This window comes from Ovis canadensis, chromosome 24, assembly GCF_042477335.2.
Source record: "Ovis canadensis isolate MfBH-ARS-UI-01 breed Bighorn chromosome 24, ARS-UI_OviCan_v2, whole genome shotgun sequence".
Taxonomy (NCBI): domain Eukaryota; kingdom Metazoa; phylum Chordata; class Mammalia; order Artiodactyla; family Bovidae; genus Ovis; species Ovis canadensis.
The window spans coordinates 43,078,159-43,106,001 of record NC_091268.1 but is presented as its reverse complement, the minus strand read 5'-3'; the positions used below and the strand labels follow the sequence as shown (position 1 = coordinate 43,106,001).

The 27,843-nt window shown below is 38.6% G+C and overlaps 1 protein-coding gene across 1 annotated transcript in view; it reads right to left on the bottom strand.

Annotated features, from left to right (window-relative positions):
- Positions 1 to 254: 254 nt before the first annotated feature.
- VKORC1L1 (vitamin K epoxide reductase complex subunit 1 like 1) overlaps positions 255 to 27,843 on the bottom strand; it is a 54,794-nt gene continuing 27,205 nt past the window's right edge. Inside the window, exons 2-3 of the mRNA XM_069570937.1 lie at positions 8,012 to 8,121; positions 255 to 4,091 (exon numbers count right to left, since the gene is read on the bottom strand). Coding sequence (XP_069427038.1) covers positions 3,865 to 4,091; positions 8,012 to 8,121 — 337 coding nt within the window. The 3' untranslated portion in view covers positions 255 to 3,864. The remainder of the gene's footprint in view (positions 4,092 to 8,011; positions 8,122 to 27,843) is intronic.

Here is a 27,843-nt window from a genome sequence, read left to right as displayed (position 1 = left end):
AAAGAGTTAACTCTATACCTGTAGAAATGAGGCTATGGTATTTATTGTAAGGATCATTTATAGGGACTTCTGATGGTCCAATGGTTAAGACTCTGCCTTCCAGTGCAAGGGACACAGGTTTGATCCCTGGTTGGGGAACTAAGGTCCTGACGTCAGGGTGTGACCAAAACTCAATAATCGTTTCTAAGACTGAATTCATTTCTGCTTCTTTTTTGAACTATAACACTGCAGTATAAGAATGAGGGCAGCACAAGTTCCACAGGTAACTTCTACATTTATTTTATACCAAAAAAGTTATGTGCAACAAATAAACATTCTTACATATTTACATTTGTTTTTTACCAGTTAGCAAAACTGTGTCCTAAATCTCTGATAAAGAATATTTCTATCTATATTAAAGGGGAAATCTGCCCAGTGAACTCCATTTTAAATGAATGTTTACTCTGGAGCTTAAAGCACTAGTAATAAATATTTTTTGATGGAACATACTATACAGATCATACACCTAATACTTAGGCCATGCTTAATACAGTTTTATAACAAAACATTTTACCTTTTCTGGGCTAATATGTTAAAAAAAAAAAGTTTAACCAAGTCACCTGGACTCCCACCCCCATCCCTTTGATTTATTGAAGGGTAGTTCTCACAAATTAGGACTCATAAGTGCTGCCTAAAATATATAAATAGCAGTGTTTCACCAGTACTTGCCCATTGGGGAAAAAATACACAAAAATACATGAGGACGAAGATTGAATATTAGGTATTCTTTCCCAAATAGGTTACCAAAAATGAGAGTGGGTTTCTTGTTGGCAGTTGTCCAGTAACGATGTTCAGGGTAAGACCTGTCAGCAGTTATTGGTCTCAAGCTTTGCTGAATACAACTTTGGACTTCTGCTGATAGTCTTAAATGGAGTCTAAGAAAACTAAAGCCAACTCACAGTTTTAATTTCATTGTAGTCTTGGTCCTGTATTCTACGTAGGAGGTCCAAAGATCTCTTGTATCAAATAAGAGATCTTTGTCTCTCTGAATGAAAATAATCAATGCTATCAACATCTTTAAAAGTCATGGATTTAAGGAGGGGCTACATACACCCAGGGCACACAGCTAGTTAAACCTGACACTTCACCAGAAGTTGATCCTCAACTGATAGCAACTAGCTGCAAAGAAAAAAAAAATCAAATGAAACCCTTCAAACCACCGAGTTTTCCTAAAATTTGTCATGTAACCATGACTTCTCTTATTTCTTCAAAGGATAGGACTGTCAAGTAAATAAGAGGCTTCATCTGTTACAAATCATTTTGAAAACTGAGAAGCAGAAATTCACATTTTCCCCCACCTGTTCTTCAACACTGGTAGCTAATAATGTTGCAGTGTTTAAATATTCAGTCTGAAATAATCTTAATAACCCTCAGACTTTTATAACAGGAGGTTTCCCCCTTCTTCTAGGGTAGAATTGAGGATATAGAGGGAAGTCTAAATTCTTCCCAGAGAAAAATACCTAATCACACACACCAGCATGGGGGTCCTTTTCTTAGAGAGATGGGCATCACCACGTGGTTATTTCAGGCAGCACATGTTCATCCCTCAGTGAGAAGGACATGAATTCTGGGGTCATAGGAATGTGGCAACAATTTTCCTACAACTGAAACAGTGGTGTCCCCAGGGCTTAGAAAAGCAAAGGAAAAACCTGAAGGGTCTGGCTGAACACTCTGATGTTTTTTCACAAAAGAATTGCAGGCGTTCGCAAGAACGCAACATCAAGACAAGCTTTAACTCTACTCCGCTGACCGATACAGAGGAGGGCAAAGAACAATTTTAAGTGGGGACACAAGGAATTTGTTTAGCACAACCAGAGTTTACATATATATATACCACGATGTCATCACGGTGAAGCCGTCTCCAGACTAGTGGAGAAAAGAGAAGCAGCGGACTGCTGATCTGCTGGGTAGAGGGGGAACTCTGCTGCCAGACGAGCTCATCGTGCAGCTCTCCAGAGAACTCATTTCTCCATAAATACCAGACATCTAATCAACACTTTCTAGAGTTCTTTAGAGAAACAAGAACAATACATACATAATAAAACAGACATTGAAATATTCACATTCATGGGAAGAAACATAAGCCTGGATGAAATCAGAACTAAGCCATCTTTTACAGAATTGGTTTAAACTGGTTAAAAGTACATTACAATGCAATTGGATACCTGCCTTGGGCTAGAAGAGTACACTGCATCAATTATGACAGTTGGTTGGAAACTGCTGGACAGTCGATGACTCTACACGTTATGGTTTACAGAGCAGAGCCTGTCCCCTCCCTACAAAAGAAGGCAGAACACTCAGTAGTTACCAGTTTCTTAACGTAATGATGAACAGAATTAGAAGCAAAAACATGGCGACTCCTTCTCAATCTAAGGAATGAAAAGATCACACAGACCCTTCCTATAGAATGCAAGGTTCCTACTTCATGCTGAGAAAGGAAGGAAGGACACTTCTGCCCAAGTTCAACACACAAAATATTTGGTTTGAGATTTAAGACAGAAGGCACTTTGAACATTCTGATAGAAGATGTTAACCAGAGAGACATACTGTCACCGTTTCATTTGGGTTTATTCAGATCTCTTTCAGAGACTCTGCATTGGGGTAGTTAGTAGAAAGAGTACTACGTTCCACCTTGAGATACTCTTCCCTTTAGTACTCCTCCCAGTTAAGCCAACTGAGCAGCATGTCAGCCCTAAAGTTTACGAATCTAATATCTGACTCTAAAACAATTAAACTAGATGTCCGGTTAGTTAGTGAAGAAAGAAACGAGAAACACTATGGAGCTACCCAAGAGTAATCCTACTCTGGAGTGACTGGGGCTTATACTGATGATTTTCCAAGCCAATACTGTTTGGTTGACTGGCACTAATGTGAAGGAAAATTATCTGCATGAAAATTCACCTGTTGTAAGAGACTATGAAATGCCATAGTACTATTTCCAGCTTTTTGCCAGAGAAATCTACCCATTTTCCCACCTTTAGTGTCCTGAAGGCCTTGAAAGTCTGGTCACATGACGCACACTGTCAGCTTCTAATTGATCCAGTTTTATGACTAGGTACAAGCTTGACTTGAATGTCCAAATTTAGTTTCTTCCTTTCAAAGGAAGGAGATGAAAGGGAACCAGTCACCCTATTATTTTTGCTGTCAGTGCTGGACCCACAGCTGCCAGTCCTTTCCACAAGATGCTCTGTGTGGACTTAGTATTTTCACTACGTCTTCAGTCAGCCTTGAGCTGACTGTTCCTCATCACTACACTCCAACTAAGCTGTACAGCAAGTTTCTGCAGGGCTGGATCCAATATCTCTACCTTTATTTACAAATATCACATAAATGGATTCTAGTTGAATCTACATGTTTAAATCCATCGGCTAAAAAACATATTACATATTGTAAACATGGCAATATTGAATACAGTATCTATTCTAAAATATTTTCATGTCATGATCACATTTGTTATACCTGAAATTGAATTTATACACATTAGAGAATTACTAGCAATGGTTGCTCACTTTACAACTGAGGGGAAGGGGCTAGGGCTACATTTTACCATTTCAGAAACATCTCCAAAGTAAAGTTAAAGCTTGTCTTTGATTGGCTTGGTGTATCCTTTTTTTGTATCCATATTTAAAATGAAGATTGACACAGAAAATAGCTAGAGCCCCTTCTAATTTATAGGATTTTTAAAAATCAGTTTAAGATTCTTAGGGAAAGTGTCTGTTGTGAAGAATAATAATAATAATAATTAAAAAAAAAACCAAACTGCTGCAAAATAAACTTAATGGAAAAAGGGACTTCAGACTGTCAGTTAAAGAGTTCGTCAGGCGGTCAGTCCTGCTTGGGCTGCAGTTGCCGTTTCCAGGCTTCGTTCAAGTAAACTAGTCGTTTGTAGTTGATGATAAGAAGAATGAAGTTCAGCACATATGTGATGATGCAGATGATGCAAAACTCCTTCAGCACAAAGTACAGGATGTAGGCCAGGTACAAAGACCCCACTACGGACATGATGGAGGACGTCATGAGGATTAAAGCTGCAACCGCACTCGCTGTCAGGCCTGCAAGAGAAGGGACACTGGCTCAGTCAGACCTTGACACTGGAGAACAAGCTTCCCAGTTCAAAGGGAATATTTTGTGATTTGCTTCAGGGTTGGAACACTGATCTTAAGACAAAACACTCTGAAATTTGAAGACAAGACCTACAGGTCTATTTTCTTAAGTTTCATAGCTGCAGTGTTATTGTTTACTTTTTTATTTTGTATTGGAGTATGGCCGATTAACAATGTTGTGATGCTGTGATAGTTTCAGGTGAATAGCGAAGGGACTCAGCCATACATATACATGTATCCATTCTCTCCCCAGGGCTTCCCTGGTGGCTCAGTGGTAAGGAATCCACCTGTCAGTGCAGGAGACATGGGTCTGATCCCTTGATTAGGAAGATCCCCTGGAGTGGAAACGGCAACCTACTCCAGTATTCTTGCTTGGGAAATCCCACAGACAGAGGAGCCTGGCAACCTACAGTCCATGGGGTTGCAAGAGTCAGACATGACTTAGTCACTAAACAACAACATTCTTCCCCAGACTCCCATCCTGTCCAGGCTGCCGCATGACACTGAGCAGAGTTCCCTGTGCTATACAATAGGTCTTTGCTGGTCATCCACTTAAAACAGAGCAGTGTGTACATGTCCATCCCATAGCTGCACTGTTTTTGACTGGTAAATATTCTGGATGAAATATTATATATTTCATAAACTAGCCTTAGCTAAGGCATGTAAAGAAAATATGCACTTTTGCAATCACATTATCACCATGCAATGAAGCAGATTTGTAAAACTGACAGCCCTACCTCCTGTAATGAATAAAGTAACGAGAGGAGAAAAAAAAAAAAGTAATGTGAGGACCACAACCTTCTCTTCCAAGTAGGACACATTTGGTGAGACCATCCAGACCCTTTTCACTATAGGTGGGCTCCCCACCTGTGGAAAGTAAAATTTGCTTTCCTGTGTTTAGATCAAATTTATCAAAAATCCCATAATGGGAGATGATTATATCAACATGCTGTTGAAGGGGAAAAAAAAATCATGATAAACATTTCAGAAAGGGCTCACCCTGGGGCATAAGGAAAACCACATTTGGCCAGTTGGCCACATGTGGGTCAAACCAGATGGAGAAAAAAGGCAGTTATATGTGATAACCTGAGTTCTCAAGACAAAGACTTGCCTGAACTCTTGATGCTATCATCTGACATCTTCACGTTTGGTTTTGTAATTTCCTGTAGCCAACAATATTGAGAACATGTGTATTTATTTTCAAGGATAAGAGGAGACAGCAGAGCATATTAAACTGCCTACCCTCCTACCCAACAACTAATGGTTAAGGATCACAGAAACAGGATACAAATAAATAAGTGGTAGTGGTTTGAAAAGGTTAATTAAGGAGCTGAGATCACACTGCCAGTACAATGAGAAATTGCATCTAGGCTGTAGCCTAGCCATGGGGACCGACTTGCCTAGAGACCACTTAAGAGAGTACATGTTTTTTAAAGAAATCATTTTTTTTTTTTTTAAGCAGAGGAGTATTTATTAATTTATTTATTTGACCACACTGTGTGGCATGTGGGATCTTAGTTCCCTGACCAGGGATTGAACCTGCATCCCCTGCATTGGGAGTACAGAGTCTTAACTACTGGACCGCCAGCGACATCCCTGATGCTTTAACAAGGCTCTTTCCAGACACCATTGGATTACTTATGCACTTGCTTTTGTAAATAAAGATTTATCGTAACCCAGCCACACTCATTCACGTATGTAATGTCCATGACTGCTTTGGGACTAGAGTGGCAGAGCTGAGTAGCTATGATAGTCAGCAAAGCCTAAATGATTTCCTATCTGGCCCTGTACTAAAAAACAAAGTTGGCTGACCTCACTTATGTGAATATCTCAAACTTCAAAAATGAATGCTGGCACCTTAATGAAAGTTAATTTCAAAATGATATAGGCAAGTTAGTTGTGCTCTCTGTGCAACTCTTTTCCTTAACTGTAAAAGTAGGATAATAATCATGACTGCCTCTTAAGACTGTTGTGCAGATTTAAAGACCTAGTAAGATGGGACTTCCCTGGAGGTTCAGTGGTTAGGACTCAGGGCTTTCACTGTGGTGGCCTAGGTTCAATTCCTGGTTGGGGAACTAAGATCCCACAAAGCTGCACAGCGCCACCAAAAAAAAAAAAAAAAGGCTCTATTTTGAACAACTTAGAAGGGAGTGAACCTGATGTGCTCTGGAAAACCACATTTGGGGAGTTCAAATGTGCCTCTGGTGGTAAAGACACAAACACTAAAAATGCATGTGAATGCCTAAAATGTGACTAGAAAAAATACATACGATACACATGATTTTAAATGTGCATATAATGAAATTAACAAATTAAATATTACAAAATTTCGGAGATGTTCAACCCCATCTCTCAAAATTAACATAGTCAGAAGCTTTTCTTAGGTTATTTTATTGTGAACTTATACTTTATATTCTTCTTTAGAAATCCAAACAAAACAATATAAATGAAATAAAAGGTGAAAGTCTCAACCCTGCACATATATAAATATATACTTATCCTCTATTTATTATACCACAATTTGCTTTTTTTTTTTTTTTAATTGCTAAACTAGGTTTTGATCTTCCAGGGTTTGTAGACCTACTTTTCCCTTTAATGGCTACATAGTATTTTCTAGCATGCTTGTAACCTAATTTATTCAATCCTTATAAGCTACTTCTAATTTTTTGCTATTTTAAACTGAACTGCTATGAATATCCTTACGTGTGTGTTTTTATTTCTGCAGGATATACAGATACGGAAGGGGGCAAACTTGATAGGGCTATTAAGAAAAATTTAGGTGCACAGTTTGTCTTAGAATAAATCTATTGGTGCTAGAAAGAAGACCTGCCAGATAACAGGATAAAATATTAACAAATGCAAGGACAAAGATGGATGAATTTAACTCTGAAAGTATAAAACCTTCTGTATAATCAAAATTCACAAAATCAATATTTCTAAAACAAGAATAAAGAATGAGTAAAATGTTTGTAACAAATATGAAATGTACTGTTATCAGGATCCCAATAACTCAATTGGCGGTAAAAGGAAATTAAAATACTATGAAATTTAAAATAAAATTAATATGGCTATTAATATGTAACTACTGAATTAGAAATTTTATAGAAAAAAATGAAGATGGTTGAAGCTTAGGGAAAATCTGACAACTGAGGGAAAATCAGTTTGTTTCTACCTATTAAAATCCATACCCCCCCCCAAAATCTATGTTTGTTGACTCATTCATCCTACATTTAGATATTTGTTTGAAGAAATAATTCAAAGAGAAAAGGAAGTATGAGAAGAGGACTTTAAACAAAGTTAATCACTGTAGTATTATTTATAACATCAAAAAAATCTGAAGCCTTGATATCCACAACAGCAAAGCACTTAAGAGGATAGACAGTATAAGAGAGTTCACATAAAATTAAGTTAAAAAAGTAAGGAACAATGGCAATAGTGGCTATATAAAGGTGATAGAATTATGACTGAATATCATTTAGCATTAATGTTTTCTCAATGCATAATATTTTTAAATAGCTAGAGAGTATACAAAGTAACAAGGAAACAAGGTTTCCAAGGCAAACTGTTTGGAGTAATAATTTCCCTGAATGGGACTTGTTTTTCTGAGCATCCTGGGATGCTCCTATCCCTGATTAAATACCAACAGATACCAAGTTCAGGCTGAGTGTCATCAAAATCTTAGTGAACCAAGTTTTCACAACACAAAAATGTGTTACAAACTACAAATGTTCTACCATCGTTACTACAAATGTTCTACCATCAACATCTGCTTTTTATTTACCATAAAGACACATCAGGGCAAAGAGACAAAGTACTAAGTGAAATATAACAAAACAAACTTATTTATGTATTGCTGTATAAGTACTTACCAAGTAATAACTGTAGTATATAAAATATAAGTCCAAAGATACTGTTTGGCTGGTTTAATACACCATCCTTTCCAAAAATGGAACCCAAAAGACCAAATCCTCGACCCCATCTGTAAAATAAAGAAAACCAGTAACCCTATATTTAATAGAGTTTTCTTCTTTTTTAAAAAGGAGAACTATCTGAGCATTTCCTGCCCACATACCCATCTGAATCTCTAAATTGCCAGTTTCTATACAGTCTCTTTTCCAAAAGGTTGAACAAAGCGTTGTTTTTCTGATAGGATTAGTATTTGCAGAGGAAGGGCTCTTTGAATTTTAAGCCAGGGTCTCTTTGAAGCAGCACCACTGACATTCTGGGCTAAATAATTCTTTGTGGTGGAGAGCTGTTCAGTGGGGGGCATTACAGGGTATTTAGAGGTCCCTGGCCTCTGCACCCCCTTCTCCACTAGCTGCGCCTACCAAAAATGTCTTCAGCCATTGCCAAATATCCCCTGGGGGCAAAATCACCCCCAGCTGCAAGTCACTGATGTAAGCTGTCCTATTTCTTCACTCATAGTACATAGAATGAAACTTTTCCTGACCCAGGTCATGCATGAGGAGACATATCCTGGGAACATTATCTTTAAATGTAGACTATCCAAAACTAAAGTTTTTCCTAGAATCTTACCTTACAAGTAAAAAGTTGATGCATTATTTGCCCCATCAGTTTTTATTTTAGTTTAACTGAAAGTTTTGCATTAGACTTTCAATTTTCAGAATCTTTTATTAAAAATTTATTAAACTGATTTAATAAAATTTGATATAAATAATAGACTAACACTTACTTTGGATAAAAACCTTTAACGATAACTTCAACCCTTGTCAACTCCAAATGGCCCCTGCCATCTACGTCTACAAGGATTCAGTCATGTGCTGCTGCAGCTGTTGATTTTCAGCACCCCACAGGACAGGTTTTCAGATAGTCAGATATGTTCAGGAGCTGATTTCATGAGTCCAATTTTTCTATCTCCTCATATCTAGAAAAGCACTAAAATCCTTCATAGTGACAACTGCTCCTGACTAGAAGAAACCTGCAAGAAAATACGTGCTTGACTGCATGTACTGCCCCCAGCCACGGTCATGTTCCCCGGCTGATCTGAAATGCTGCCTGACGGGCTACAGTCCTCACTTTGCCCCAAGTAAAACTTAACTTGCAACATTCACGTTGTGCATTTTTTAAAGTGAGCACTCTGAATGGAAGTGCTTTATAAAATACACAGATGATCCTGTGGATATGTTCCTCGAAAACAATGCAGTAATCCACAGAATGAATATACTATTTCATCCAAGGAATATATGCATAAGGTTTAAAAATCAAATAACACTGAAAGTCTTATAAAACAAAATCGAGATTATTTCCTACTCCAGCCCTCTCTACACTCAGCTCTGATCCCCATAGGCAACCACTTTGATACCTTTTAATTATTTTCCCCTTTTATTTCCACATTTCTAAAGTATATCTTTACATCGCTATTTCTTGATTTATCAATTCTAAATGCTATCTTTTGACATCCTAATATGGTAGAGCAGAAAACTGCTTAAACAAAAACATTTTAACATGGAAAGCTTCAAATGTACACACACAAAGTGAACAGAGCTGGGTAGTAACCTCACGTCCCTATCATGTAGCTGTGAAAATTGCTCCTTTCTTGTTTTATTGCCACCTTTACCCACTAACCACTTGATTATTTTTAATTTTTTTAAGGTAAAATGTATATAAATGCACAAATCTTAACTGTATAATTTTGACCAATACAAATACCTGAGTCACCCTGGTATACAAATTGTAATCATGGTATAGCAATTCTGGAGTGTAAAGTAATTCTAGTAGTGTGAAATGAGAGTGTAAGTACCTTTCATTAAAAAAAAAAACAAAAACCACCTCAACATTATAGATTGCTTCCATCTCTCAAATTAAATTGTTAGCCCCTTTCCAGAAACCTGTTCTCCTCTCTGTCCAGGAGCAAGAAGTACGTGACTGCCTAGGCTTGTACGAATCCAGCCTTGGAACCTTGGTTAGACCTCTGGTCTCCTGGACTGCAGTGCTGTGCTCTTTCCTTTACCCTGCATAACATTATAAAATGACCGGGACTTCCCTGGTGATCCAGTGACTAAGTCTCCATGCTCCCAATGCAGGGGGCCCAGGTTCCATACCTGATCAGGGAACTAGCTCTCACATGCTGTAACTAAAGATCCCCTGGAGAAAGAAATGACAACTCGATCCAGATTCTTTCCTGGAGAATCCCATGGGCAGAGGAGCCTGGTGGGCTACAGACCATGGCGTTGCAAAGAGCTGGACATGACTGAGCACACATACAAATACAATTAATAATGCTGAGTATAGCTGAATACATTTTGATAAAGCTGATGTAATAACTGTTAGCAAGTCAAGTAACTAGCAAAGTAGACTGGCAATATAAGACTATTTTCCTTGGAAAGGTAAGAACAGATTGTCATTAAAGACACTGTGCTGCACAATTGCAAAGGATGGTGTGAGTCATTAAAAACCCTTAGTGAATCTTTTTCTCAAGTTGGAACATTTGAAAATACTATAGTTTTCTCCCACTTCTAAGTTATACAAAAGTGTATGTGCTACTTTACACTTGGCTTTGTCTTAGTTTCTAGCCGTCTTCTCCTCGTCCCATCTGTATTCAAAATTCTAGTATACCACTTATCTGCAGAGTTGCCCCAAGTACCTTATGGAACAAGATGGGATATTAACCAATTGAGCAAAAAGAAAAGTACTAGTTATACAGCTGTTCATTTTACTTCAGTATGATAACATAAAAGAAGAGATTATGTAATTGATAACTCCTCTTTAATCTTTGACTCTAAAAAAACAGTTCATCTTTGACCCACATAGTAAGTTCCTTGAATATTTTGTATTTGGGTTCGAAACAACCAATACCATTCCCTAAGCTATGATAAGAAATTGCTGAAAGGTTTTTAAACACTCCTAGTTTTGCCAGAAACAACAACTCTTAAAACCAATTGCTCTCCAACCTGGGTATCCTCAGTCGCTGAGGATAAATCTAAGACATTATTTTTGCCTCCTTATCATTCTCTCACAAGTGTATAGGGGAGTCTTCCAAAGGCTACATGCAGATCTCAGGACCTTATGTGAGAATCAACAGTCTTACCTTACAGCAGACATTAAAGAGACTTGCAATAAGAGAAACTATGCAAGTCTTTCCACTATCATGTGTGTGTGTGTGGGGGGGGGGTCGGGGGAGTTATTATTCGTAATATTTTGTTAACATATAATGGGTTTATTATGTTTCAATGAATGGATGCATATTTAAATAGTTTCTCAGTTTGTAACTTCTAATACAGCCAAAATACCAAATACAGATATAACCCACATAAACAAAGCCTTTTAGGGGTATTCAATAATTATGAAAAGTATAAAGGGGTTCTCCTATCAAAAAGTTTGAAAATCACTGCTTTTGACCAGTTCCTCCCCCCAAAAAAAAACCCAAATCACTAATCAGACAAAATTTTATAAATGGTTGAGATAGAGCAGAAATAGAACAGACAATCCTAACATCTTCGTGGAATCAGAAAAGACTCTGAATAGCCAAAGCAATCTTGAGAAAGAAGGACAAAGCTGGAGGCATCACAGTCTTTGATTTTAAACTATACAAAAAGCTACAGCAATCAAATCTGTATGGCAGCTGCATAAAAAGAGACACATAGATCAATGGAACAGAACAGAGGGCCCAGAAATAAACCCACACATATATGGCCAATTAATTTATGATAAAAGAGCCAAGAATATACAATGCGGAAAGAATAGTCTCTTCAGTAAATGATGTTGGGAAAACTGGACAACTGCATCAAAAGAATGAAACTAGACCACTATATACACCACACATGAAATGAACTCAAAATGGATTAAAGACTTAAATGTAAGAAATGAAGCCATAAAACTCTAGAAGAAACCATACACAGTAAGCTCCCTGACATTAGTCCTGGCAATGAGTTTTTGGATTTAACACCCAAAGCAAAGGCAACGAAAGCAAAAATAAACAAGTGGGACTACATCAAACTAAGCAGCTGCTGCAGGGCAAAAAGAACCATCAAAAAAAGAAAAAAGAAAAGGCAACCTACTGAATGGGAGAAAATATTTCCAAATTATATATCTGATGAGGAGTTAATACCCAAAATACATAAAGAACTCATACAGTGCAATAGCAAAAAATCAAACAATCTGACTTTTAAAATGGGCAGAGGAACTAAATAGACATTCTTCCAAAGAAGACACAGTTGGCCAATAGGTATTTGAAGGTGTTCAACATCACTAGTCATCAGGGAAATGCAAATCAAAACCCCAGTGAGATATCACCCCACACCTGTTAGAATGGCTACTATCAAAAAGACAAGAAATGAGTGTTGGTAAAGATGCGGAGAAAAGAGAACACTTGCTGGTGAGAATGCTTTTTGGTGTAGCCACTGTGGAAAACAGTATGGAGCTTTCTTAAGCAACTAAAAATAGAACCACCACACGATCTGGCAGTTCTACGATTGGGTGTTTATCCAAAGAAAACATAAACACTAACTGAGAAAGATGTACCCTTATCTTCACTGTAGCATTATTTACAACAGCCAAGACATGGAAGCAAACTAAAATGTCCATCAGTGGGTGAATGGGTAAAGAAAACTTGGCATATAATAGGTTAGTCAACCATAAAAAAGAGTGGAAGTTTGCTATGTGTAACACCATGGATAGAACTTAAGGGCATGATGCTAAATGAAATAAGTCAGAAAAAGATAGATACTGTATGATCTCACTTATATGTGAGATCTAAAACAACAACAAATAACAAATGAACAAAAACACTGAGTTCATGGGTACAGAGAATAGATTGGTGGTTGCCTCAGGGAGGGAGTGAGCAAAATTGGTGAAGGGAGCAAAAGGCACAGATTTCCAGTTATAAAATGAATAAACCCTGAGGGGGTAATGTACAGTATGCTGGCTACAGTTAAGAATACTGTATTGTATATTTGAAAGTAGCTAGGTAAGTGGCTCTTCAAAGTTCTCATCACAAGAAACAAAATGCTGTATACGTGTGTACGGTGACGGCTGTTAACCGGGCTTGTTATGGTGATCATTCTGCAATACATGCAGATATCAAGTCAATGCATGGTACCCCTAAAGTGGCAGGTCAGTTATACCTCATAAAAGACATAATATGCCTTTCAATAAATTATATTTTTAATTTATTTTTCAAAAAATTATATAAAAGATTCCATGGCTGTAACTTTTTTTTAAAGAAGAAAATAACACATGTTGGTGAGGATGTAGAGATTTGGGAACACTTGTATACTGCTGGTGGATAAAAAGGTGCAGTCACGGAGGAAAACAATTTATTTGTTCCTCAAAAAGTGAAACATGGAATTACCGTATGATTCAGCAATTCCACTCCTAGGTATATACCCCAAATATTTCAAAACAGGTATTCAAGCAAGTACAAGTATACTTGTTCACAACAGCACTATTCACAATAGCCAAAAGGTAAAAACAACTCAATACACAAAACATGGTATATCCATACAAAGGAATGAAGTGCTGATACATGCTACAAGACAGACGAACCTTGAATAATTATGCTAAGTGAAAAATGCCAGACACAAAAGATCACATCCGTATGAGTTTCAGGACAGACAGATCCATAGAGACAGAAAGTAGGCTAGTGGTTGCCAGAGGCGAGAGGAGGGGGTCAGTGAGGAGTGACTGCTTAATGAGTACAATATCTCCTTTGTGGGTAATCAGAATGTTCTGCCGCTAGATGAGGTGATGGATGCGCAACACTGCAAGCGCGCCACATGTCACTGAGTGTACTCTTTAAAATGGTTACCTTTGCACCAATCTTCCCCGAGGTCTTCCAAAATATGTGAAGAGGCCAGACTCATCTTATGAGGCCAGCACGACCCTGATACCAAAGCAGAAAGAAAAGACACTACCAGAAAACTACAGGTCAATACTCTGATGACTATCAATGCAAAAACTGTCGATAAAATACTAGCAAACCGGGACTTCCCTGGTGGTCCAGTGGGTAAGACTCTGAGCTCCTAATGCAGAGGGCCTGGGTTTGATCCCTGGTTAGGGAACTAGATCCCACGTGCTGCAACTAAAAAGATCTCACATGCTGCAACTAAGACCCAGTGCAACCAAAACAAGAAAAAATACTAGCAAACCAAAGTCAGCAGCATATTAAAACGACCATTCACCATGAATCAAGTGGAATTTACATTCAGGATGCAGGGATGATTCAATTTATGCAAATCAGCCAATGTGATACATCACATTAATAGCATGAAAGAAAAAAATCATATAATCTCAACACATAAAAAGCATTTGATAAATTTTACTGCAAACAATCTCTTTCCATCATGGAAAATCTACCAAAGCTCTAAGATCATGACTAAAACATTCAGGAATACAAAATTAGTAAAGAGAGGAAATGACTGAATATAAGAATATAAGGGCTCCCCTAGTATTTTCCTTACTCTGAGGAAGACTTTACTGAGATGCTTGCTTACATACCTCACTTAAAAATACTTTTTTCTTATAAATATACCCAAGACAACTGGACTCTTGCTTTTTTTCCCCTCTTAAATTCCAGCTTGGTTAATGAAGTATATTTTGCCTACAATTTTCTAATTTTAGATCTTATAAGCATGATGTAAGCCTATTGATATTAGTCTATTTTAGCATTTTAAACTGTATTTTTTAATGTTATACAACTCTTATACAACTCTTGGAAGTACACTTTACTGAAAAAAAAAAAAACAACAACAACCAACCAACCAATCTATATAAGCTGCAATCTACAGAAAAATCCAAGTGACTTCCAAAGTTGGCTGGGGGCATTATGACATTATGAAGGGATATGGCAAAAAGTTGGGCATCTTCAAGAAAAATAAGATTGTCTTACAGCAGCTTCAAAATAATCCTACAAACGTAATTTACACAAAGGAAAAGTCTACCCACTGCGGACCTGCTTCCTGCCAGGCATCCAGAGACAGCAGTGCCAAGAGCGAGAGTTTCCGAGTCAGACAAACGTGGTTTTACTATCAACTGGTTTGATGACTTTCAGTGAGTCACTTAACCTTGAACTCTGAATCCCTCATTTGTAGAATGGAGATAATTGCGGCAGCCAATTCACAGGACTGTTGTGAGAAATAACTGTGTTGAGAATAATTATGTAGTGGTTTACCATTTAAAACAAAATTTATTGAAGCATGGTTGATTTATAATGCTATTTAATTTATTAAATAAATGTATTTATTTAAAGAAATGTATTTAATTTCTGCTTACAGCAATGTGACTGAGTTATACATAAGACAATCTGCTACCTGGCATTCTCTCTTCAAGGCAGTTGTTTTGAAATAGCATTTTTCCATCCATAAATATATGTTTACTTTATTGACACTTTTAAATTTTGATTCTAAATACTTTAAAATATTCTATATTTTATAGGTATATTTGTATTACAATTAACTGAACACATCCTTTTTTGGTAAAAGTTGGTGGGTTGTTTCTACCTCTCGTAGTTACAAAAACCATTAAATGAACATATTGCTAAATGTCTGTCTGCATATTGCATTATTTCTATAAGATAAACTACGAAGAAAGAAATGACTTGATCTGATGGCAGAAGCATCCTAAAAAGTATTGTGTTATTAAGCAAAAAGTTGTGCATAAAAGTTACACCAATATATACTTCAGTCCCTGAAATTTATACATCAGTCCCTGAAATATCTTCTTTGAAACAAGCAGAACTGAATTAAGGATATACCTGCCTTTACATTTAAACAGAGAAATATACTCCCAAGTTTAAACTTCTGATTACCTTTATTTACTTGCTTTACTGATATTTTGGAAATTATTTGCTTTTTTCTTAGGTATTTAAATTTCTGTTACCAATAAATGTGTGATCATCTTGCTTTTTAACAATATCAATATTCTTTAAAAACAATTTTAAAATCATCTCTATATGCAAACACATACACAGATATTTGAATTACTCCCGGTTCTTCAAATTTCCACATGGAGATGCCTCCATTTGGGTAACATTCCTGCCTTTTGTCCCAGTCCTTCTCTTCTGTTTCCTCTGAGTTCTTTGATAGATGTCTATGTTTGTCTGTCTCCCATACTGAAGACTTTTCTCAAATGTCTGAGGACCCTTTAGCTCACTTGTAGACAGGCATTAAAAATATGAATGCCAATTTCAGTGCTGGGCAAAAGAGATTATGCCCACCACAGCCTGTCTCCTTCACTGATTACAACTGAAAATTGGAAAGAATACAAAAATCAGCTACCTGAGGACTCTAAAAAGTAAAAACCAGCAAGGGGACAGGTGACAGGAGCTGAAACTTGAACAATCTGTACTGTGGAGTTTTCTGGGGTTTTTCTTCTCTTCTGCCATCTGCCTTTGAACCAAGAGTAGCTCAAGTTGCAGAACTGACCAGGGGTGGTAGACAGCCCCAGAGCCCCTCTTTCTGGCCAGAAGATGAAGAAAAAGGACCCATGTGAGCTGAATAGTGTCGGGGCAACCACAGTTTGCTTCCATATTTATTTTTTTCTCTCCTGGCCTTGCTTAAAAATGAGCAAGAGTTCTGAAACTGAATCTCAGGGATGACAGACCACATAACTCAAATTGACAGAAAACTTGTCTCTGCTTGGAAGAAATGAGAAAAGGGGCCCCTGTGTTCTTAAGCATGGAAAGGGAATCCCTGTTATTTTTTTTCCTCTTTGTTCTCATTACTTTACCCTGAGGGTAAAATCTGCCACATGGAACTCTAAGACAGTGAGGGGGCTAAAATGCTCTGTGAGAAACCTGTCTTTCTAGCCAGAGGAACTAGACACGGAGTTGGGGGGTAAGGTGGGAGGGGGTTGGGACCAGAGGTTGGGAAGAACATCCCAGCAACGGGAGAGTCAGAGAAAGGAACTCCTGATGCTGTGTAACAACTACAAAAGTCCCGGCCTCACCCTTGACTTGAACACGCATGGAACAGAATCAGAGAAGCCCAGCCAAGTCTTTGAAACCGAAACTGCCTAAACCAGCACTTAAGTGCAGACTGACTACTGGGTGGGGCGCGTGAGGGCAAAGGTTTTAAAAATGGAAGTGAGACTGAAACCATCACCCACAGAGGAGACAAAACTTGTAGGTTTAATCTAACTTGATTATCTGTTGAAACAAAACAAAAATCAGCATTCTCAGAAGATCTGAACAGAACCCAGAGTCTAAAAGCAAAATGTTCAAAATACAATGAGCTGAAGATACCTTTCAAAATCACGTGGCATACAATGAACAAAAAATCCAAAAACAAAACAAAACCCCCCAAACTGATCAATTCTCAAGGGAAAAATAAGTCAGTCCTAAAATGGCTTAGATATTGGAGTTATCAGGAAAAAAACATTTAGAACAGTTATATCTGTGCTCCACAGGTGAAGGTAATGAGAAATGACTGGAAAGATGGAAGTTCTCAGAAGAGAAAGAATAACTATAAAACAGAAACTAAATTGAAATTATTTAACGAAACAATGCACTATCTTAAATTAAAAATCCAAGAGAGGAGGTCAAAAGCAGAACAAAGATGGCAAAGAGGAAGATCCAGTGAGCTGAAAGATTAATAGAAATTATCCAGTATTGGGGGATACAGTGGATGGGAATCCACCTGCCAGAGCAGCAGACATGGGTTCAATTCCTGGTCCAGGAAGATTCCACACGCCAAGGAGCAACTTAGCCTGTGTGCACAGCTACTGAGCCCGTGCTCTAGAGCCCTCGAGCTACAACTACTGAGCCTACGTGCCTAGACCCTGTGCTCCACAGCAAGAGAGGCCATGCAATGAGAAGCTCGTGGACTGCAACAAACAGCAGCCCCTGCTTGTCGTAACTCGAGAAAGCCTATGCACAGCAATGAAGATCCAGCAAAACCAAAACAAAATTTTAATTTAAAAAAATGGTAAAGGGGATTTCCCGGGTGGTCCAGTGGTTAAGAATCCACCTTCTAATGCAGGGGACTCGGATTTGATCGCTGGTTAGGGAACTAAGATCCCACATGCTGTGAGGAACCTAAACATGCCTGCTGCAACGACAGAGCACGTGTGCTCTAGAGCCTGAGAGCTGCAATTAGAGAGAAGCCCATGGTCCACAACAAACAGCCTGGGCACCACAATGAAAGATCATGCGTGCCGCAATGAAGACTCCAGGTGCTGTAACTAAGACCCAACACGGCCATAAATAAATAAATATTTTAAAAGGAAGGGGAAAATGAGATTAGATCAGAAATCAATGAAACTGATACAGAAAAACAATAAATGGAATAAAAAGCTGGTAGCTCAGTTGGTAAAGAATCCACCTGCAATGCAGGAGACTCCAGTTTGATTCCTAGGTCAGGAAGATCCACTGGAGAAGCGATAGGCCACCAACTCCAGTATTCTTGGGCTTCACTTGTGACTCAGCTGGTTCTTTGAAATGATCAATAAAATTGATAAATCTCTAGCTATACTTGACAAAGAGAAAAAGAAAGAGAGAGAAGATTAAAAATATCAATATCAAGGAATTCTCTGGCAGGTCAGTAGTTAGGACTCTGTGCTTTCACTGCCAAGGGCCTAGGTTTGATCCCTTGCTGGGGAATTAAGATCCCATAATTTGTGTGCTGTGGCCACACACACACACACACACACACAGCATCAAAATCAGAAATGAAAGAGGGTATGTATCATTATAGGGGCTTCTCAGATGGCTCAGTGGTAAAGAATCTGCCTGCCAATTCAGGAGATTCGAGAGATGCAGGTTTGATCCCTGAATTGGGAAGATCCCCTGGAGGAGGAAATGGCAACCCACTTCAGTATTCTTGCCTAGAAAATTCCATGGACAGAGGCCTGGCAGGCTATATAGTTCAGGGTGTTGTAAGAGCTGGACACAACTGTGCAACTGAGCACACACATGTATCTCTACAGACAGGTACAGACATTAAAAGGATGCTACAAACAACTCTATGCCTATAAATTTGACAACTTAACTCTCCACATCTAGATGGCTGGACTATATATAATACCAGTATTATATCAGCACCAATTCTATACAATCTCTTCCAGAAAACACTAGAGGATGCAACATTTCTCAACTCAATCATTTTATGAGACCAGAATTACCGTGATATCAAAGCCAGACAATAACATCACAACAAACAAACCAAAAAGACACTACACTCCTGAAAAGAGACTCAAAAATCCTCAACAAAACACTGTAAATTCAATCCAGCAAAATAGATGAAGGATAACACATCATGTCCAAGGGGGATGAATTGTGAGAATGGAAAGCTAGTTCAACATTCAAAAACCTATCAGTGTGATTCATCATATTAACAGACTAAAGGGAAAAACTACACAATAATCTCAGTAGATGCAGATGATGCACTTGACAAAACACAACATCCATTCATGATTTTTTAAACTATTATTTTATTACTCTTATTTTACTTATTTTTTTGGCCATGCTGTGTGACATGAGGGGTCTTAGTTCCCCAATCAGGGATGGAACCCTTGTGCCTTGCATTGGAAGTGTGGAGTCTTGAACACTGGACCACCAGGAAGTCCCTCGTCCGTGATTTTTAAAATGCCTAACAAACTAGGAAGAGAAGGGATTTTCGTTTATCTAATAAAAGTCACCTACATAAAACCTATAGCTAACATCACATTCAATGAGGAAAGACTAAAATTTTTCCTCTAAGACTAGGAACAAAATCAAAGACATCTGCTCTCAAAAGGAAAAAAAAAAGATGTCTGCTCTCACCACTTTCAACATTGTACTGGAAGTCCTAGCTGGTGCAATTAGGGAAGAAAATAAAGGCATACCAATTAGAAAGGAAGAAATACAACTCTATTTGCAAGACCACGTGATTGTCTCCATAGAAAATCCCAAGTGAGAGACTGAATATACAAAAGGACAAGAGCAAGATCACATCCAAAAACAACCTTGACCCACACCCTCTGCAACAACCAGTCCAGGAAGGCAGACCGCAGCTTCTGTAGTAACTAATTCCAAACAGCCAGGCCTTGATCAATAACTGCCAGCTTCCCTAACTTTTGCCCCCATTTCCAATTTAGGACCAACCAAAGTCAAATAAGCTCCCCCAACCAACCACAAGGGATGCCCCACTTCTAGTTAGGCCTGCTTCCAGCTTCCCCATGCCAACAATTTCCAATTAAGGCAACCTGAAGCTTTCCCTTCAGGTTCATTATAAAAGTTTTCATACTCTCCTTTTAGATTTCCTTCTGATTCTATGCCAAATGCAAGAAATGGTGGCTGATGCCCTACTTTTTTCTTTTGGATGGTCTTCATTTATTTCCATATCAGGAGTCAACTAAAGGAAATTCCTAGAATTAACAGGTGAGTAAGGTTATGAGGTTATACAACACAGAATCAAAATTTAAAAAATCAACTGTGTTTCTATACACTGTGCTGTGCTGTGCTCAGTCACTTCAGTCATGTCCGACTTTGTGACCTATGGACTGTAGCCCTCCAGGCTCCTCTGTCCACGGGAATTCCGTGATATCAAAGCCAGACAACAACATAAAAACAAACCAAAAAACCACTACACTCCTGAAAACAGACTCAAAGATCCTCAACAAAACACTGTGAATTCTATCCAGCAAAATACATGAAGGATAACACATCATGACCCACCAGGCTCCTCTGTCCATGGGGATTTTCCAGGTAAGAATACTGGAGTGAGTTGCTGTGCCCTCCTCCAGGGGATCTTGCCAACCCAGGAACTGAACTCTTATCTCCAGCATCTCCTGCATTGCAGGCAGGTTCTTTACTCACTGAGAAGAAGACCATACTTCTATATACTAGAAATTAATTATTGGAAATAAAATTTAAAATGATCGTCTACATAGTACATACACAAAAATAAAGTACATAGGTACAAATCTAACAACATACATGTATTAATAGTACTTGTATGCTGAAAATTATGATAAAATAAAGAAGACCTTCCCTGTGGCTCATCTGGTAAAGAATCCACCTGCAATGCGGGAAACCTGGGTTGGATCCCTGGGTTGGCAAGATCCCCCTGGAGAAGGGAAAGGCTACCCACTCCAGCATTCTGGCCTGGAGAATTCCATGGACTATATAGTCCATGGGGTCACAAAGAGTCAGACATGACTGAGCAACTTTCACATGCTGAAAGTTATGATATAAAGAAGACCTACATAGATGGAGAAAGACTGAAGACTCAAAACGGTTAGGATACTAATGCTGTTCAGACATTAATGCAGATTCAACTCAATTCTAATAAAAATAATAATAACTGAGTTTTTTATAGATAGTGACAAAAATTTATATAGAAAGGTAGAGGAACTAGAAAAAGTCAAAATATTTTTTTAAAATAATGCAACTGGAGAACACACACTAATTTCAAGATTGTTATTGTTTAGTTGCTCAGTCATGTCTGACTCTTTGTGACCCCCATGGACTGTAGCCCAGCAGGCTCCTCTGTCCACGGGAATTCTCCAGGTAAGAATACTGGAGTGGGTTGCCATTTCCTACTCCAGAGGATCTTCTTGACTCAGGGATCAAACCCAGGTCTCCTGACTTGCAGGCAGATTCTTTATCGTCTGAGCGACCAGGGAAACTCAAGAATACTGGAGTGGGTAGTCATTCCCTTTTCCAGGGGATCTTCCCTATCCAGGGATACAACCAGTGTCTCCTGTAAAAAGGGAAACTCTTTACCATCTGAGCCATCAGGGAAGCATGGAATTTCTATCATTGGGTATGATTTTGTCAACATCAGATGTTACTATAGATGGGTTATAAAATACAGAGTTAATCATATCATTGTTGTTCAGTCACAAAGTCGTGTCCAACTCTCTGCAACCTCAGGGACTGCAGCATGCCAGGCAGCCCAGCATCTTCACCATATCCTTACAAGCAGTAGGAGACTGGAGGAATTTTTTTTTTCTAAAGAAACATTTTTTTCCTAATATGTTTAGGAGACATTTTTTTAAAAATCCCTCCAGTCTCTACTGCTAGTAAGGGTGTGGTGAAGATGCCTGGCTACTAGCGTTCTTAGAGCTGTGTCCACTTTCCCGTTCTTTCTGTCCTTGTGGTTTTATATAATTTTTTATTCCTTTCCTTGGAATTCTCTGAGGGTACAGAAATACACATGTGCGTAAAATCCATTATGTTTATCTGGAAATCTAAAATTCACTCACTCAAATTTTATCAAATACATATATGCCAAGCAGCAGGTGTCTGAAGCAGCAGGGGGTGTGAAGTTAGCCATATAAATGCATGAAGCACAGTCCGTACCCTCAAGAAGCTTCGTCTTAAAGAACAGAGAGACTTTCCTGTGGTCCAGTGGCTAAGACTCCACGTTCCCAATGCACAAAGGCTGGGTTTGATCCTCGGTCAGGGAATTAGACCCCACGTGCCACAAGTGGGAGTTCACATTTCGCAACTAAGACCTGGCACAGCTAAATAAATAAATACTCAAGAATGGAGAGAAAAATGACATCCAGAAGCATAATGCAAAGTAATAAACACTGTAAAGTAACTATGTACCTAGATGAAGAGGGTTTAATTCTGTCTGGGAGGGTTAACAAGGGAGTATGGCATTGGTATACAGCACCAATCAAAGATCAAAGGGGTCAGAACTGAAAAGAGTAAGGCCAATTAGCAAACCACTATAATAACTTAGGGGAAATATGGTGTGAACTAGGACGCAGAGCACTGAAGATGGATCCAAAAGGTAGTTAGGAAGTACAATGGAGAGGATTTGATAATGTACTGAATTATGGGGGAAGGATGACTGACTCCCAAGTTGCCAGGATGACTGGGTGGACAATGAGGCTCTTTATGAGACAAACACAGGAGTGAGAACGACGGAGGACTGAGTCTAGTTCTGACATTCTGAGTTTTCACGTATCTCGGAGTTACACAGATAATTACGGTTAATAAGCAGCCAAAAGTAAAAAGCTGGAGGTTTATAAACTGGTCTAAAATGCGGGTGTAGAAATGTGGCTCTAAAAAACCACAGCCACAAGAGAGCTCAGGGAGGGTAGTCAGAAAAAAAAGAGCACAGAGAAGAAATCCACAAGGGTGACTGAAAATGGGCAAGAGTGGTAGGAGAGCCAGGGGAGCGCAGTCACAGGAAGACAGGATTCACGGAAAATACCACAGTCAGTATCGAATCGTGAGGAAAAGAGGAGCAAAATACAGAGTACAAAATACTTCTAGAGTTGGCAACTAAGCTAGTGATTAGCAATGACTTAAAAATAACGGGTAGGTACAGCTGTCAATCACCACCCAGCAAATTCATATAAATAAAACTAGGCAGTTGAACATTTGTCTGTTACCAGATTTGCAAAAATTACTAGATAGATTTTCACAAAATTTGAAGACCACATGGCACAAAAAATTTACTAAAGTGTACTGTCAAAGTGACAGTGGTTTCAATGAAAAATATCCTTAGAGGTTTCATTTGCCCAAATGCTGGAAGACTATAACCCCAGGGCCAAATTCAGTCGCATTGCCTGTTTTTGTAAATAAAATTTAAGTAGAACATGACCACTCTCATCTGTACTATCTCTTGCTACAGAGATCATGTGGCCTATAAAATCTAAAATAATTGCTATCGGGCCCTTAAAGAAAAAGTCAGCCACAGGAAAAGACAAATACTGTAATCTAAATATATATGTGTGTATATATAGTATACACATATACTATATATATGTGTATACAGTATGCATATACTGTATACTAAATACTGTAAATATACATACACACATGCATATACAATATATGAACTTATTATATAATATAAATGAACTTATTTACAAGATAGGAACACACTCGCTGATTTGGAGAATGAAATTATGGTTACCAGGAGGAAGCAGGGTGTGGGATAAATTGTTTGGGATTGACACATTCATACTGCTATATTTAAAACAGATAACCAACAAGGACCTACTGTAGAAAGAAAAAGCCAATCTTTGCATTTAACTAGAATAATGTCACTACTGATAAAGATCACACAGTTATAGAACGTAAAGATAAATTGTCCAGCTTAACAGAGGGTAAAGACTAACCAAAAAAAGAAAAATACCAATTGTGAGGCTGCCAGACATTTCACAAATTGGTATTTAGCTCGGTGCATTGGTCATAGCCAAGGGTCTGGCTTTCACTGGTCATAGTCAAGGGCCTGGCTTTGGGTTTCAAAATCTCAAAACCTTGAAAAGCCTTGAGAAGCTACTATTTCCAGCCTCAGTGAGCCACATATGAAAATATTAGCACACTGAGTCTCTACTGGGAAACCTGCCCTGGCTAAGTCACCCTATCCAAAAGCTCGGAAGAACTGATATATTAAGAACCATCTCACTTCTCCATACCTGAAGGGGAAGCCTTCATAATCAGGAGGAAAAATGTGATAGCCCATCTTTATCTCAGAAAATCTCAGGACCCTTCTCACTATGCCTCTTGTACCTGTCAACCCTTGTACCTGTCAGTGCCAGAAGGTCAAACTTCTTAAATCATCACATTAATCTCACACTGCTCTGTACTTCCCATTAAAATCTAATTTCTCATTCTTCTCCCCTACCTCCCAAACCTCTCACATTATGTCTTCTGAAATTCTGTTCATTGACTTTTAGAAGAGCCTTTTCTGCCTTCGGAGCTCTTCTCTGACAACACAAATTCCTTTACAGCCCATTCAAATGCTGACATAGTTTTGTCTCGTATTCACTTGTTAGAGCCAGGAAGGAAAATACGCTCCTTTCTTCTAATTTTTGCTTTCAGGGCTTTGCTTCTCTTTCTCTCTTCTGAAACTCCCTGCTCCTTGCAGCTGCGTTTCAATACACAAGCCCAGCCATTTCCACCCACCAACTTTATAATCACACAGATGGTTGTACTCTCAGACCCTTATAATCAAGGGAGGCTTTGGCTCCTGGTTCATAGTCTTTCTCTCCTCCCCAGCTCCTATCATCCTTTTAAGAGACTTGGACACCACATAGGTGAATCATCCCACCATATCAACTACCCATTCAGCAACCCCAAGTCAGTTGTCCATCCCCATGATCAAACCTTCCACTTTGCTGTCACCAGAGACAGAGGAGAAAGTGGGACAGAAGCAATATTTGAAGTAATAGATAATTGTTAAGAATCTTCCAAAACTGAAGATGGATACCAAACCAGATTCAAGAGGTGCTGAATTCCAAGCAGGACATTTAAAGAAAAACAGATGCAGGAATATTATAATAAAACTCCAGAAAATGAAAGCAGCAGCCACAGAAGAGGGGAAAACAGACATATTACTCTTAAATCAGCAACAATAATACTGGCGCTAACACCAACAGAAAGGGAAGCTAAAAGACAATGGACTGCCAACTCCTAGCCTAAATATTATTTGAAAATGAAGGGAAAATACTTTCTGAGATGAATGAAACCTAAACATGTTCACTAGAAGACCCACTGTAAAACGAGTTCTTCAGGGAGTTCCCTGGTGGTCCAGTGGTTAGGACTCCATATTGTCACTGCTGAGGGTCCAGGTTCCAGCCCTGGTTGGGGAACTAAGATCCCACAAGCCATGTGGCATGACCTAAATGAATAAGTAGTTGGTTGGATGTGCAATGTGCGATAAAAATGGTTTAAGGTGATACCAAGGTTTTGACTTGAGCTGCTATTTTCTGAGATGTGAAAGAGAAGCCTTTAATCAGAGAGAGACTTCAGTTCTGGAAACATCAAGTTTGAATTGTCTTTTATATATCCAAGTGGAGACATCAGATAGGCAATTGGATTTATGTGTTTATAGTTTGAGGAATTTGGGAGATGTCAGCACATACATGGAGAAGGCAATGGCAACCCACTCCAGTACTCTTCCATGGCGTCTCGAAGAGTCTAACATGACTGAACGACTTCACTTTCACTTTTCACTTTCATGCACTGGAAAAGGAAATGGCAACCCACTCCAGTATTCTCGCCTGGAGAATTCCAGGGACGGGAGCCTGGTGGGCTGCTGCCTATGGGGTCACACAGAGTCAGACACGACTGACGTGACTTAGCAGCAGCAGCACATACATGGCATTCAAATTCATGAGACAATGACATCACCAAGTGACTTCTGACATAAATGAATCAATTCATCAATCAGTGACTAATAAACATGACTGTTAGTCATCAGAGCTGCCAAGGATGAAAGTGGTAGTTAACTTGGAGACCTGAGCTTCTGTTAGTGGAACAATTATGTTATTTGGGTTTTTAAACCTTCTTTCTTTGCCTTCAGATGTTCTCAAATATTACCTTCAAGGAAAAGAATGTATAGGTAACATTAAATATGAGGCAAGTTTCTTATTTGTTCTCCAAAGCTGGTAGATTTCCCCTTAACTGGCATCATGTTATCTGCACTGTGTATATACCTTGAAATGGATGCTGTACATGTCTTGTCAAATCCTGCCTGAACAAAGTACCCTTCATGGGGAGTATCTGAAGATCATCCCAAACATTCATCTGAAGGTTTTAATTTGAAATCAAACTGGACTATTAGAAACCTATGTCTTTGGACAGTATTGTCTCTAAGTAAAGCTGCTTGCACCAAGTTTCAGGTTGGCATTATGTCTGGAGGGAAAAGTCATGTGAACTCCTTTACAACTGACCCTTGAATAACATAGGTTTAAACTATGCAGGTTTATATGCAGACATTTTTTTCAATAAATACATAGAGTACCACATGATCTGAGACTGGCTGAATCTGAGGATGTGGAAGCACGACTGCAAAGGGCTAACAGAGGGACTTGAGCGTCTGCGGGTTTTACAGTCTATGGTAGGTCCTGGAGCCAATCCCCTGCGTATACTGAGGGAACACCTGTAATTTGTTTCTTACAGGCATGTTGCTGCGAATACTGCCTATATATTTCTGCATCCTTTATGTGAAATCCTACAAAAGATTTCTTTTATAGTTAATGGGGGAAAAAACTGCCTCCCTTGATGAGTTATAGGCAATGTTTTGTGTTATTTTTTTAAGGCGAGACTGCCGTGAAGTATATAATGTTTGGTCCCATTAATATTGATATTCTAGAACAAGTAAAACTATAGTAAGAAAAAAAGAAACACCCACGCCAGTGGTTATCTCTGAAATGTTGGGGAGGAGGGAAGGGGTTGACTGGCCAGAGACATAATGAAACTTTCCAGGGTTGGGGTAATGCTCTGCATGATTTCTCAAACGGGGCACTACTGACAAAGAATCGTGAGTGGACTCTACCCACTAGATGTCAGCACCACGCCGCCCAGCTGGGACAACCAAAAATAACTCCAGAAACTGTCAAATCTCCCCTTGGAGGCAAAACCGCCGCTAAATGAACACAACTGCCCTATATCTTGACAGATTTGACTTACATAGACATATACATTTGTCAAAATTCAGAGAATATCCATTTGAAATCTGTGTATTTCATCATATGTGTATTTTAGCTCAAAAGAAAACAGACCATAAACAGTGAATTCCAGTTAATGATGTGTATGTGGAAGTTTTGGGGAGAAAGGTTTTAGTGATGGCTGGATAGAAGTGTAGACATTTGTACAGGCATGTAATAAATACAAGTATAGTAAAATGTTAGTGGAAGAATCTAAGTGGTGGGTATACAGGTACTCAAATTCTTTAATATTTTCTGAATGCTTGAAAATTCTTGTAATAAAATGGTGGCTTATTCTCACCCATTTCATCACACATTCTTATCGATCACATACATCAGAACACATCTGATGGCGCCAGTTCAGAAACAT